The sequence below is a fragment of the Doryrhamphus excisus genome, linkage group LG20 (genome assembly GCF_037039965.1).
Source record: "Doryrhamphus excisus strain RoL-2023G ecotype Guam linkage group LG20, RoL_Dexc_Guam_v1.1, whole genome shotgun sequence".
NCBI classification, from domain to species: Eukaryota; Metazoa; Chordata; class Actinopteri; order Syngnathiformes; family Syngnathidae; genus Doryrhamphus; species Doryrhamphus excisus.
Window position 1 is genome coordinate 12,202,612 of NC_136376.1, and position 12,035 is coordinate 12,214,646.

At 42.0% G+C, this 12,035-nt stretch overlaps 2 protein-coding genes across 2 annotated transcripts; one reads left to right on the forward strand and one right to left on the reverse strand.

The window, feature by feature from the left end:
* Window positions 1–815: 815 nt before the first annotated feature.
* On the reverse strand, window positions 816–2,583 carry mrps6 (mitochondrial ribosomal protein S6). The gene is made up of 2 exons (XM_058058730.2): window positions 2,120–2,583; window positions 816–926 (listed from the first exon to the last, which is right to left on the reverse strand). The coding sequence occupies exon 1, from the start codon at window positions 2,456–2,458 to the stop codon at window positions 2,126–2,128; it is 333 nt and encodes a 110-aa protein (XP_057914713.2). The 5' UTR covers window positions 2,459–2,583; the 3' UTR covers window positions 816–926; window positions 2,120–2,125.
* Window positions 2,584–2,953: 370 nt separating this feature from the next.
* nolc1 (nucleolar and coiled-body phosphoprotein 1) lies at window positions 2,954–11,462 on the forward strand. Its single transcript, XM_078787210.1, has 15 exons — window positions 2,954–3,122; window positions 3,321–3,376; window positions 3,777–3,937; window positions 4,570–4,784; window positions 4,853–4,964; window positions 5,048–5,160; window positions 5,430–5,538; window positions 6,900–7,022; window positions 7,100–7,189; window positions 7,269–7,376; window positions 7,468–7,964; window positions 8,232–9,507; window positions 9,583–9,701; window positions 10,030–10,110; window positions 10,659–11,462. The coding sequence occupies exons 1-15, from the start codon at window positions 3,012–3,014 to the stop codon at window positions 10,815–10,817; spliced, it is 3,330 nt and encodes a 1,109-aa protein (XP_078643336.1). The 5' UTR covers window positions 2,954–3,011; the 3' UTR covers window positions 10,818–11,462.
* The last annotated feature ends 573 nt before the right edge of the window (window positions 11,463–12,035 follow it).

The following is a 12,035-nucleotide window of genomic DNA, read 5'->3' on the forward strand; positions in this document are numbered from 1 at the left end:
ACCCACTGTGATCATGTGTCAGCAAATGAAAGTTGTGTCATTTACATTAACAATACTGCGGTCTGACCTTCATTTTGTAAACTTTGCATTGCTTGTTTATCGGCGTGGCAAACTTTGCCATGTGTGCCTTGTATAAACCCCTCTGCTATGTTTGTTACTGCATCACTCACACTGTGACTTTTCTCCATTTGTCATTTACCTTTTTTTCCCACTTCCTGTATGAAAGGACAGTGTTAAAAATATGAGTTAAGATAAAGTCACTATAAATCATGTGCAGTGTTCAGGGAAGTGGACAAACAGCATTTGAAAATGATAATCAGGTATAGGAATAAATTGGAATTAGTTAAAAAATTAAGTAAAACATTGAGGATGGTAAATTTGTTGCATCAAGTCTTTTTGATTTGTGTCTTCATTTCCTTGTAGTTGACATGATAGAATCTTCAATATTTGTCTAGTTCATTGATGTCCTTGACACCAAGTACTTTGGCTTCCTCTGGTCCTCCATATAACTTGATGTCCATTTTACAGTTGCCGCTCCATTTGTCTTGAATATTCCCTGCTTTCTCCCCTACCTTATTCCGGTAAAATTACAGGTGTTTTTTGTTAAATTATATATTTTAAATGTGCCGTGGGCCAATAATGCAAATGGCACCTGGACCTGGTCTTGACTTCCTCGGCTGCAACTAACTGGTGGAGCATTTTGTTCCAGACATACAAGGATCCGAGCCGTCTGAAGAAAGGCAGTCAACTCGGGCCCTTTTTGTACACTGAAGTACCTATAGGATATTTTTGTGTTAGAGAAGGACACCACACACTTCACGCATACTACAAACAACGTTTATTATACTACAGCAGCAAAATGCAGTCCAAAACCCATGGAAAAGAGACAGCAGACGGCGCAATTTATGGAGCTGGGTCACAAAGACCTGTAAAACAAAAAACAGATTTTACAGTGTTAAGTTACAGCCTAGTCAGCACAGCACAACATAATCACTATAAATAGAAAAGAGGGCATCAACCTCTGAAACAGCTCTCAGTAAAAATACAGTGCAGTTCCACTCCACTGCAAACTGCAACCACCATAATAAACATAAACATCAAGAATTGTATGGTCGAGGACAACGACCTTGTTTCCCAGCAGGAAGCCCCAGTTAGTTTTTTACACTGTAAGTACACTTATAGGTATAAGTTTACATACTCTCAACTTGGGCTCGAAAGTCTTACCAATTTATTTCAGCCATTCTTTTTCCAGAATGGAATGATTCAACAAAGAATATCTTCAGTGATGTTTTTGCTTAGGAATGAATCCATGGAATGATCCGCTGGCAAACTGACTAGTTTGTTCGGTTCAATGTTTAGCTGAAACAGTGTATGAAAACAGAGACATGTTTTTTGTCGAAAACAAGATCCAATGAAAACATGGCCGTACAAAAACCGAGGTACCACATTACTTATAATAAATGGCCGCAGCAGGTAATGTCTCTTTGGCAATATACTGTACGGTAGTGGGAATTGTTTGACGCCCCTTGTTGAATTCAATGGAACATAATGAAAATCCCTGAAGAACTGTACATTTATATTTGTTTGGAAAGTCTTTTGGAGCCATGTCTAAACACCTGCCAATTCCAAGATCATCACCTCAATTGTAGGTAAGAATTATTTGGACGTGTCACCGCACTTTGCCATGGTCTGATGAAGCCCCAAAATTTGACTCTCAAATTAAAGAACATTGGTCCTGATGTTCAGGAACAACCCAGGAACAAGAAAGCCTCGAGCCCGCCATGCACTGAATGCCATGAAATCAATAAGGGCCCAAAACTGATAACATTAATTCCCATTATGAGTGTACGTATGTACTGTAAGTTGCGAAAGGAAACAGATTGTCTTTGCACCCATTTGGATCTCAAAATTTTATGGAGAAAAAAAAATTGCTCGACCAAATAACTCTTGGACCAGGACTTGGCTTGTGGGTCTCTATGGTTATCATCATCATCTTAGGAAAGGGAGCTGTTTTAATACCTCTGCAATAAGAGTTTGTAACATTATTTTTAAGACTGGGAAGAATTGTCCGAAATGGATGCATTTACACGTCCTGCAGGGTTCGGTAACGTCCACTTACGTTTCATCACTGTTGAGGTCCACGGCATGTTTGTTTGGAAATCTGCGTGTCTTTCTTCAGCACGGTGGGCCTCACTACGTCCACATCACGGTGCAAGTGATCGAGTAGGCCAGTGAGAATGCTGGGAGCGGCGTAGAAGTCAATCAAAAAGTATGATCCTCTGCGGTGTCTCTGGTTATGTTTGGTCATGATATAAGGCAGAACTCTTTCTCCGAGATTCTCCATGTCTCTCACCACAGCGCCCCGCTCCATCAAAGTCTCCACAGTCCGCCGGAGAGTAGCTGCAGTCTCCAGTCGCTGCATCGCCTTAAGGATTAGGGCCAGTTCGTAGCGAGGCATTATTTCGGTGAAGAGAAGCAACGTTTTTAAATACAAATACTCAATTGGAAGATGTCATTCCAATGGGCGCTCAATGTCGACCATCTTGTGACACGAGGAGAGGGCTTTGGGGATGACGTACAAAACAAGCGCCCGTGTATATTCTGCCATCACAATTTGAAAAGCAGAACAAAGACGCTGCAAATGTAAATGACTTGAGAATATTTGATTGAAAAGAATATATTTTATTGGAAAAATATTACAAAGAAATATGCTTGGAAAAAATGTTCGCCACACAGAGGTTTCGCTCTAGGGAGTTCTTGGCACCACCGAACAAAAATATTTTGCCAAACCAAGTTAAAAAAAAACGTTAGGATGTTTTTATATTCCATGGAAAGCAAATGACACTGTTGTCCACATATATATTTCACATTATATTTCCGTGTACCGACTGGATTGGTAAAGATGCTTTGTACGAGTGAGCCGTCGCACTATTTTGTCATCTTCACAATGGGCATGCGCAAACAGGCTCAAGAACCTGAGGTCACTTCCTTCCATTACCAGCGTGGTGAAGATGGCGGAGACCAAGTCGGTGCCGAGTGATTTGTATAAATGCGTATACTCGTTTTTGTTGGAGAACAAATTCACTAAGGCGGCTCAGCAATTTGTTAGACAAATTAAAGTGGTAAGTAGACGTCTGTGTGACTGATTGAGACTTGGGCGTGAACTTGTCATGTCTCAAATGCATAGGGACCCCTATGTGTAGCCACTCAACACGTGGATCGGAGTGCATACATGTTCGATTGTCTGTTTGTTCTGAATGAATTTACTTTATTCGAATTATGTAAGGAGAATTTACCCTTGTTTGTGTTTCAATCTATAGAGCCCACAGGATCCAAATGAGGAAAGCCTTCTTAACATATACGACTTCTGGGTGAAGTGAGTTGCTGATTATGTTTTACTATATAGTGCAGTTTTGCATAGTGCTTATAAAAAATGTGGAATATAATATGAATTCGCAGTGGGAAATAAAGATGTGTGTTTTATGTAATCTCAAATGTGCACAGTGTTATGATAGTGATACAAATTCTAAGCACAAAAAGTTACATTAAGTCTTTAGACTTGTGATGAGAATCACAGTAAATTGTGATTCACCACAATGATACCACTTGCTAAAATACTGAAATGTCTTTGAAAATATACTTTTTAATGCAGTCGTCTTAGAACAAATGTTCCATTTTAAGAACTTGTTCGACTGATATTCTCTTTAATCATCCTAGTTTGATACGCAAGAACATTTATTGGCATTCTCTAATGATGCACTTCTGGATATGCTTAGATCTCCACAAGCTAAGAAACGAAAAGCATCTGCTGACAAGACTGAAGTCACTGGCCCATCAGCCAAGAAGGCAAAAGCCAGCAAAGATGGCTCCAGCAGTGAAGAGTCCAGCAGTGAGGAAGATAAAGCTGATGCTAAACAAAAAAAGGCTACCGCTGCTGGTAATATCGATGCACATTTTATTTAATATTTATAGATTTTAAAGGGGAACTGCACCTTTTGTGGAATTTTGCCCATCATTCACTAGCTAGCTTCCAATGCTGTCATTGAGATACACCTATTTCTATGAAGCCCTGTAAAAAAATGTAAAAAAAATGTATCAATGTTGCATCATTTAATATCCATGCTGCTATCATGCATGGACACGAATACTAATGTTAACATAATAGTTGCGGTATCCTGTCGTATTTTCATGATTTCAAATGCGACGCAAACTTTTCAAGGCGAATTGATACGCATACTTATGTTAGTCCTGTCAACAACAGTGGCGACACTTGCAATGTTTTTCATCTTAGTCATTACACACAAGTCACTTATTTAAACAGGCACTGTTGCCGTTTTTTTGAGGGTTTTTGTGTGTGTGGGGGCTTTAGTGTCAAAATAGGTATTTCCCATGCCGGCCGTTGCTCGCAAGCTGTAATTTTCTTGTGCTAGAATGCACAGAAAGGGAACAAAATGTGTTCATATTTCACATAAGGATTGTGAATGGCAAAATTCCCCAAAAAATTGCAGTTCCTCTTTAAATGCATGTACAATGTTGACTGCATTTATCTGCCACGGTTTTCTTGAACAGCCAAGGCAGCACCTATTAAGGCAGCAGCTACCAAAGCTGAATCCAGCAGCAGTGAAGAATCGAGTGACTCTGAAGAAGAGAAGGCTCCAGCGAAAGCCCCAGCCAAGGCTCCAGCGAAAGCCCCAGCCAAGGCTCCAGCGAAAGCCCCAGCCAAGGCTCCAGCGAAAGCCCCAGCTAAGGCTCCAGCCAAAGCCGCAGTTAAGACTCCTGCCAAGGTAGCAATCGGGTCATATCCTACCTTAGAACCTACTGTATTTTATTTAATGAATGCTTTGTCATCTAGGCTCCTGTGAAGCCCCCAGCAGCTGCAGGCACCACAAGGAAGAAAGACAGCAGTTCTAGCAGTGAGGAATCAGACTCTGAAGATGAGAAGGCCACCAAGGCTCTCCCATCAAGTGAGTAACAGGGACTTGTGTTGTTGGCCTTTCATTTGATCTTTATGAATGTATATCAACATTTATTGAATTCTGAATGACAGAGCCAATGACTGTTACCAAGGCCAAAACTGCTACTCCTGCTAAAGGAGCAGCTAAAGGAAAGGAAGAAAGCAGCAGTGAAGAAAGTTCCTCTGAGGATGAGGAACCAGCCAAGGTGAAGAAACCAAACATCTAAGGCAGAATTTACACTACAAATCTAAGTGACCAATTTCCCATTATATCTCATTCTCTCGTCTGTCCATATATTTACTGACACCTGTGAACCGTATATTTTTGGCTAAATACGTCGTACATACTTTGTCACACGGAGAGGAAATTGATCTCGCTGAACTAGCCAATTTTTTGTTTTGATTCTTTCACCCGGTGATTAGACCGTTTCTTCCACAGCTTCAGTTTGGGTTAAAGTAGATGTTTCTTTGACAGGCTCCAGTCAAACCTGCCGAAGTGAAATCTGTTGCTGCAGCGCCAGAGTCAAGCAGTGAAGACTCGTCATCTGAAGATGAGGCTCCACCCAACAAGAAACCCAAATCAGGTTGGTTTTTGCAACATTTAATGGCGTTCCCACACTATGTAAACAAGGAGCCGAAGAAAATGTCCATAGAGCAGTGCTTCTCCAATAATGGGGCGGGGCATAAGAGACACGAAGGACTTTCAATATTAGTGCAGACCTCAATGTGGCACGCTGCATGAAATTTGACTCTTGAAGGGGACCTATTATGCTTTTTTCACAATTTGAGCTATCAATGTAATAGAATCTTGTATCTCCTGTTAAACCATGCCAGAGTTTCAGATAACAAGGTTTGCGCATTTGGAAGTGAGCCCTGAAAGAAGTTTGGGATGGCTCAAAACGCTTGATTTCAAGCTAGCTTAGCGTGGTTAAACTGCCCCTTTGTGATGTCACAGAGGGGGCGGACTTCCTTATAATATATAAACTCTTCTGAGTGGAAGGCCTCAACTCAATATGAGCATAACAGGTCCCCTATAAATACGCTTATGTGAGGCCATGACAGAAAATAATTGACAACCACTGCCGTAGATGACGTTCATTCAACACAAATGTATATTACAATCCCCCAAAGGTTTTACAGTTGGCAAGTCTGTCCGGAATTAAAAAAAAAAAAAAACAATTATGCCTCTGAGTTTGCACAAATATTCGTGGACCGTTGCCATGCATACCTCTGCATAGTATTCAGATTTTCCATTGTTTTTTTTGCAACATAGCAAGCCTTTCAAGTATTTTTATTTTTATTTGGATTTATATGGTATGAAATTGATGAGCATCACTTTTTCTTTAAAATTCCGCATGGGCACCAGAATTTTCTACCACTTTCTCATAGCAACTTTTTTCATAAGCAATTCATTAAGAATGGAAGACAAAACTCTCCAAACTTTTACAGTATCTGTAGGGCTTTCAAATTAACAAAATAGCAAATCTGAAAAAAATATTTATTTTGCATTAAGTAAGCCAAATTGAGGAGGGAAAAAACAAATTTCAAACAAATCAAACACAAAAAAAGTTACTTTTCAATCAGCCCATGTCTAAGTTGATTCAAAAAGCAGTAATACTCCAGCATCCTATTTTTTTATATAAAGTATTACCGTTGGTTTTCGACTTGTTTTCCCTGTAATAACTGGCTTCATTTCTGTGGGTTTCCTTTGAGACATAATGACTGTAAATATGAATAAATCAGAAAAAGGAAAGTGGAAATGGCTTGTGGGTGACCTAAAGAGGGTCCAGTGTAATTTTTTTTTTCCATTGAAGTTTTGGTCTTGTTACGCTGGGCTTGACTTGCTGCTTTTTACTTGATTGATCTTGATTTTTACTTGATTTATTTTGATAATTCATGTCTTTCGCCACGTGTCTTCTTGATGCCCTATTTGGTGTATGTATAGGAGTATATAGTGCAGTCCCACCTCCTGCTTCAGTCCTGAATGCTCCAATTCCATCAGCAGCCAGCAAGGCCAAGGACGACTCTTCAGACAGCAGTGATGAAGATGAAGGGAAGAAAGTAGTTGGTAAGAGATGACCAACTTTCCTTTCTAGTAATCAGAATGTTATCATGGTGTTTCTTACTATTTTATACTCCTTCCAGCTAAACCTGCCCCCACGAAAAAGGCAGCAGCTACTAAATCTATAGTGAAGAAGCCCGCTGCAGAAAAAGAATCCAGCTCGGAAAGCTCAGGTAGTATAGATTCAAACCATTGTCCTAAAAAGGCTGATGTCTGTTCATTGTACTGTTCTAAAACCCTGTGTCCTCTTAGATTCAAGCTCAGATGAAGAGACAAAAAAACCTCCAGCCAAGGTCACAGCATCAAAAGCAGCCCCAGTGAAACGGACCCCAGCAAAAAAAGATGATTCATCAAGCTCAGGCAAGAATCTGCATATTCTAAGCAAGCTTGCTTGCTTCTTTGTGGAGCTCCTGATTAGGATTTCAGTAATAACTACTATTTGTCTTGACAGATTCAGACAGCAGCTCAGAAGATGAAGCTCCAGCAAAGCCAGCTACTAAAGCAGCTAAAGCCAAGCCTGCTGCGAAGGCTGCTGTTGCTGCTACTAAGGCCTCCACCACTGCAGCAGAAAGCAGCTCAGACTCTGACTCGTCCTCTGAAGACGAACCAGTGAAAGCAATGCCAGCAACAGCTAAGCCTTCCTTCCAAGCTACTAAACCTGCCACTCCTGCTGGAAAACCTTCTGCCGCTGTGGCAGCGGAAAGCAGTTCAGACTCCGACTCCTCCTCCGAAGAGGAAGAACCAGTCAAAGCCAAACCGGCAAATGTTAAATCTGCCACCCCTACTTCAAAAACATCCACTGCTGTAACAAAAGCTGCTGCCAACGCAAAGCCAGCAGCAGCAAAAAACAGCTCAGAGTCAGACTCATCATCTGAGGATGAACCACCTGCTAAACAAAAGGGACCCAAACCAAAACCTGCTGCAAAGGCTGCTGTTCCTCCAGGAAAGGCTGCAACACCTGCAGCAAAGATGGCTGCAAAAGCCCCAGAAAGCAGTTCAGAGTCCGACTCCTCTTCAGAAGAGGAAGAACCAGTCAAAGCCAAACCAGTAAATGTTAAACCTGCTACCCCGGCTTCAAAAGCTGGTGCTCCAGCAAAGCCAGCAGCAGCAAAAAGCAGCTCCGAGTCAGACTCCTCATCTGAGGATGAACCACCTGCTAAACAAAAGGCACCCACAACAAAACCTGCCACCAAGGCTGCAGTTCCTCCACATAAGGCTGCAACATCTGCAGCAAAGGCGGCTGCAAAAGCTGCAGAAAGCAGTTCAGACTCTGACGACTCCTCTTCAGAGGAGGAAGAACCAGTCAAAGCCAAACTAGTAAATGTTAAACCTGCCACCCCGGCTTCAAAAACATCCACTCCTTTAGCAAAAGCTAAGTCGGCAGCAACGACAAGCAGCTCTGAGTCAGAGTCATCATCTGAGGATGAACCACCTGCGAAACAAAAGGCACCCACAACAAAACCTGCTGCAAAGGCTGCTGTTCCTCCAGGAAAGGCTGCAACACCTGCAGCAAAGACGGCTGCAAAAGCTGCAGAAAGCAGTTCAGACTCTGACTCCTCTGAAGAGGAAGAACCAGTCAAAGCCAAACCAGCAAATGTTAAATCTGCCACCCCGGCTTCAAAAACATCCACTCCTGTAGCAAAAGCTAAGTTGGCAGCAGCAAAAAGCAGCTCAGAGTCAGACTCCTCATCTGAGGATGAACCACCTGCTAAACAAAAGGCACCCACAACAAAACCTGCTGCAAAGGCTGCTGTTCCTCCAGGAAAGGCTGCAACACCTGCAGCAAAGACGGCTGCAGCAAAGACAGCTGCAAAAGCTGCAGAAAGCAGTTCTGACTCTGACTCCTCCGAAGAGGAAGAACCAGTCAAAGCCAAACCAGTAAATCTTAAACCTGCTACCCCGGCTTCAAAAGCTGGTGCTCCAGCAAAGGTAGCAGCAGCGAAAAGCAGCTCGGAGTCAGATTCCTCATCTGAGGATGAGGAACCAACAAAAGCTAATCCAGCTACAGCTAAACCTGCTGTGAAGGCTGCTGCTCCTCCAGCAAAGGCTGCTGCTGCTGCTACAGAAAGCAGCTCTGACTCATCAGAGGAAGATGACGAGCCTCCTAAAGCCAAGACGGCTGCAACTAAAGCAACGACTCCTAAACCTGTTGTCAAAAAAGCTGCAGCACCTAAAGTGGCCACAAAACCCACCAAAGCTCCAGCAGCAGAGTCCAGTGATGACACCTCTAGTGATGAGGAACCTACCAAAAAGGCGACAGTGGTAGGCAAGCCTGGAGCTACGAAGGCAGGTGTGGCAAAGAAGGCTCAGGAGACTGTTGTTGCCAATGGTAAATCTCCCAAAGCTGTATCAGCTAAGCCTGCAGAGTCATCATCCAGTGAAAGCAGTTCAGAGGAGGAAGAGGATGCCACTAGTCAAACTATTGTTAAAACCTCCACACCACTGCCATCCACCAAGACTGCCACAGCACCCACCACTCCCCAAACTAATGGTTAGTGAAGAGATCGAGAATCATAATAATTTGGTTGTCAAATAACAGCAGTTCTACCTACCTGAATGTATGCAGGCACCAATGGAAAGCAAAAGGATGAGGCCTCTGAAAGTGAAGAACAGACGAAAACCAAGACTCCAAAAAACAAGGGGGCGATCAATACACCACAGACGTTTCCTAAAGCAAATAAAAATGTAAGCACAATGAACTGCGATGGAGCTGGGGAACACTGATACACACAGGGTTTAGTAAATTACATAATCAAATACAAAATTGTCAGGTATTTCTAGTGTATCTACCTACAACCAGTGGTCCAACCATGATTGCTTGGGCTGAAAGTGAATATGGGCAGGTGTGTTTCATTCATCACCACCCACATCCACTTTTCCTCAGCTCTGCACGTGGCCTCTGCATGACATCAGAATGAAGTACTACCAAGTGCTGTGGGCAAGTGAGCCACAATTGGCTGGCTGATAAAATACTTCGACGACATAAAAATAAATTGTGGTATTGTGTTTTCAGCCCACCTTGCCGTTCCGAAGAATACGGGAGGAGGATGTGGAGGTGGATCCTCGTCTTGCAGATAATTCTTTCGATGCTAAGGTAAGCTGAAGTATTTGTGGTAGTTCTAAGAATACCGTCTGAGGTGGTGTCTTTTTTTATGATTGTATAGGCAAAAACTGCTGAACAAAAATGTCTAAACATGATCTATTGCCTTTTGATATTCATATTTTAAAAATACGTTGTGGTGCTGCTCCCCCATGAGTCACATTGACTTAAATTGTCACACAGCTCAGTGCATTCTACAAAATACCTCCTGTACTTTTTTAAGGTGTTTGGCCATCATCACAATGTGGTACACACCTTTAGATCTGCCAACTCGTCTGGATTGTGTGGAAGACTCCCAGGAATTGTCTGTCTACAGACAGACACCCTGACTTAAGTAAAAAAAATCTTTAGCTGGAAAATTGACAAATGTATGGCCATGCGTGGGCCTTAGCAACTCATTGGTCATTTGTTTATAAAAGTAAGGACGTATGCATATTGACCACAACTTATATTCAAATATGGCCCCCCTTATGGGATGTCTTGTATTCTTTTCCCACATGACTGTAGATGTAATAATTGTTCAACACATTGTGCTCATTCAGTTTGGGTCCAACGGCGACTGGGGCCAGAAGGCGAACGACGACCTCCGCTTCACTAAAGGCAAATCGTTTCGCCATGAAAAGACAAAGAAAAAGAGGGGAAGTTACAGAGGCGGCGCCATTTCCACCACAGTCAACTCTATCAAGTTTGACAGCGAATGAACAGTGCCCCCTTTTTTGTTTTTTTGGCTCCTTTCACCTGAACTGTACAGCACCTGTGTGAAGCAGCGCGGCCAGTCGGCTGGTTACTCCCTCCGGTAACTGACGTAGAAGCAGCACATAGCCTGCAAACATGGCAGATCCAATACAGACCCGTTAATGTTTGAAATTTGATGGTGACAGTGGATGCACAATGACCACATGTAGCCACTAGGTGGCTTAAGATCACCAGTCCATGATAAATCTGCTGAGTAGGCCTTTTTATTAAATGCTAAACAGATTTTCCATTTAAAATGTATGAATGACAGCCATGAATCTCCATCCTTTTGTTAATTTTCATAATTTAATCTCAGTTGATTGTATGTCTAATTTCTCCATACGGTGAACTTTAGATGTTTGTACTTTGTTTTCCCTTAAACATCACATGGATGACATGGGTATGTTTTATGTGTATTTATTACCTTTTATTCCATTTCACCAATTAGGATCTTGAGTATTGATGCTAAAATGCAACTTTTCTTTCTCCTGATATTTGGTAGAAATATATCATTCACCGAAATGTGAGAACTTGCTTCTGTTGAGATGAATGGTACTGTAAACGGTTTTTTTTTTATCAACCCTAACAGTAATTAAAATGTTAAAAACAGACTTATTGTTGTCACTTCATTGCCACCAATTGGTAGATTTGTTTCTGAACCCAATGAGTGGTGACTGTATAAACTGATTTGAGCACTAACCCAACTGTAAACGTCCACTGTGTGGAGGACTCGTCTTACTGACATGAACGTCATTAACTTGACAGACGTCACAAACACGTCACCTTTTGTTCCTCCTTCGTCCTTTTTAACTATCAAGTCACGTATCATCTACTTCAGTAGAATAGAACCCGATAAGTCATTTAAAAAGCAATATACTTGGTAATATACGGTATGACACTGTGTATTGTACACATTAAAGTCGCGCTCGGAGAGAGAAGCTGGACAGGATGTGAGTGAGACAACACTTTAAAAATGATTGTGTAAAAAAGTATTTGCACTTACTGTACTGTTGACGAGGAGGGCGGCCATCTTGACTGCTGAGTCTCAATTATGGGTGGGCGGATCGATCCAAAGATGGACATCAAAGCTAGCGGTATTGGATCGATACTGCTGTGATGGAATCAATCGTTTCCATTTCTCTTCTGTTTTCACTTCCACAAATAACAGTTTTGTGCTGTCTAAT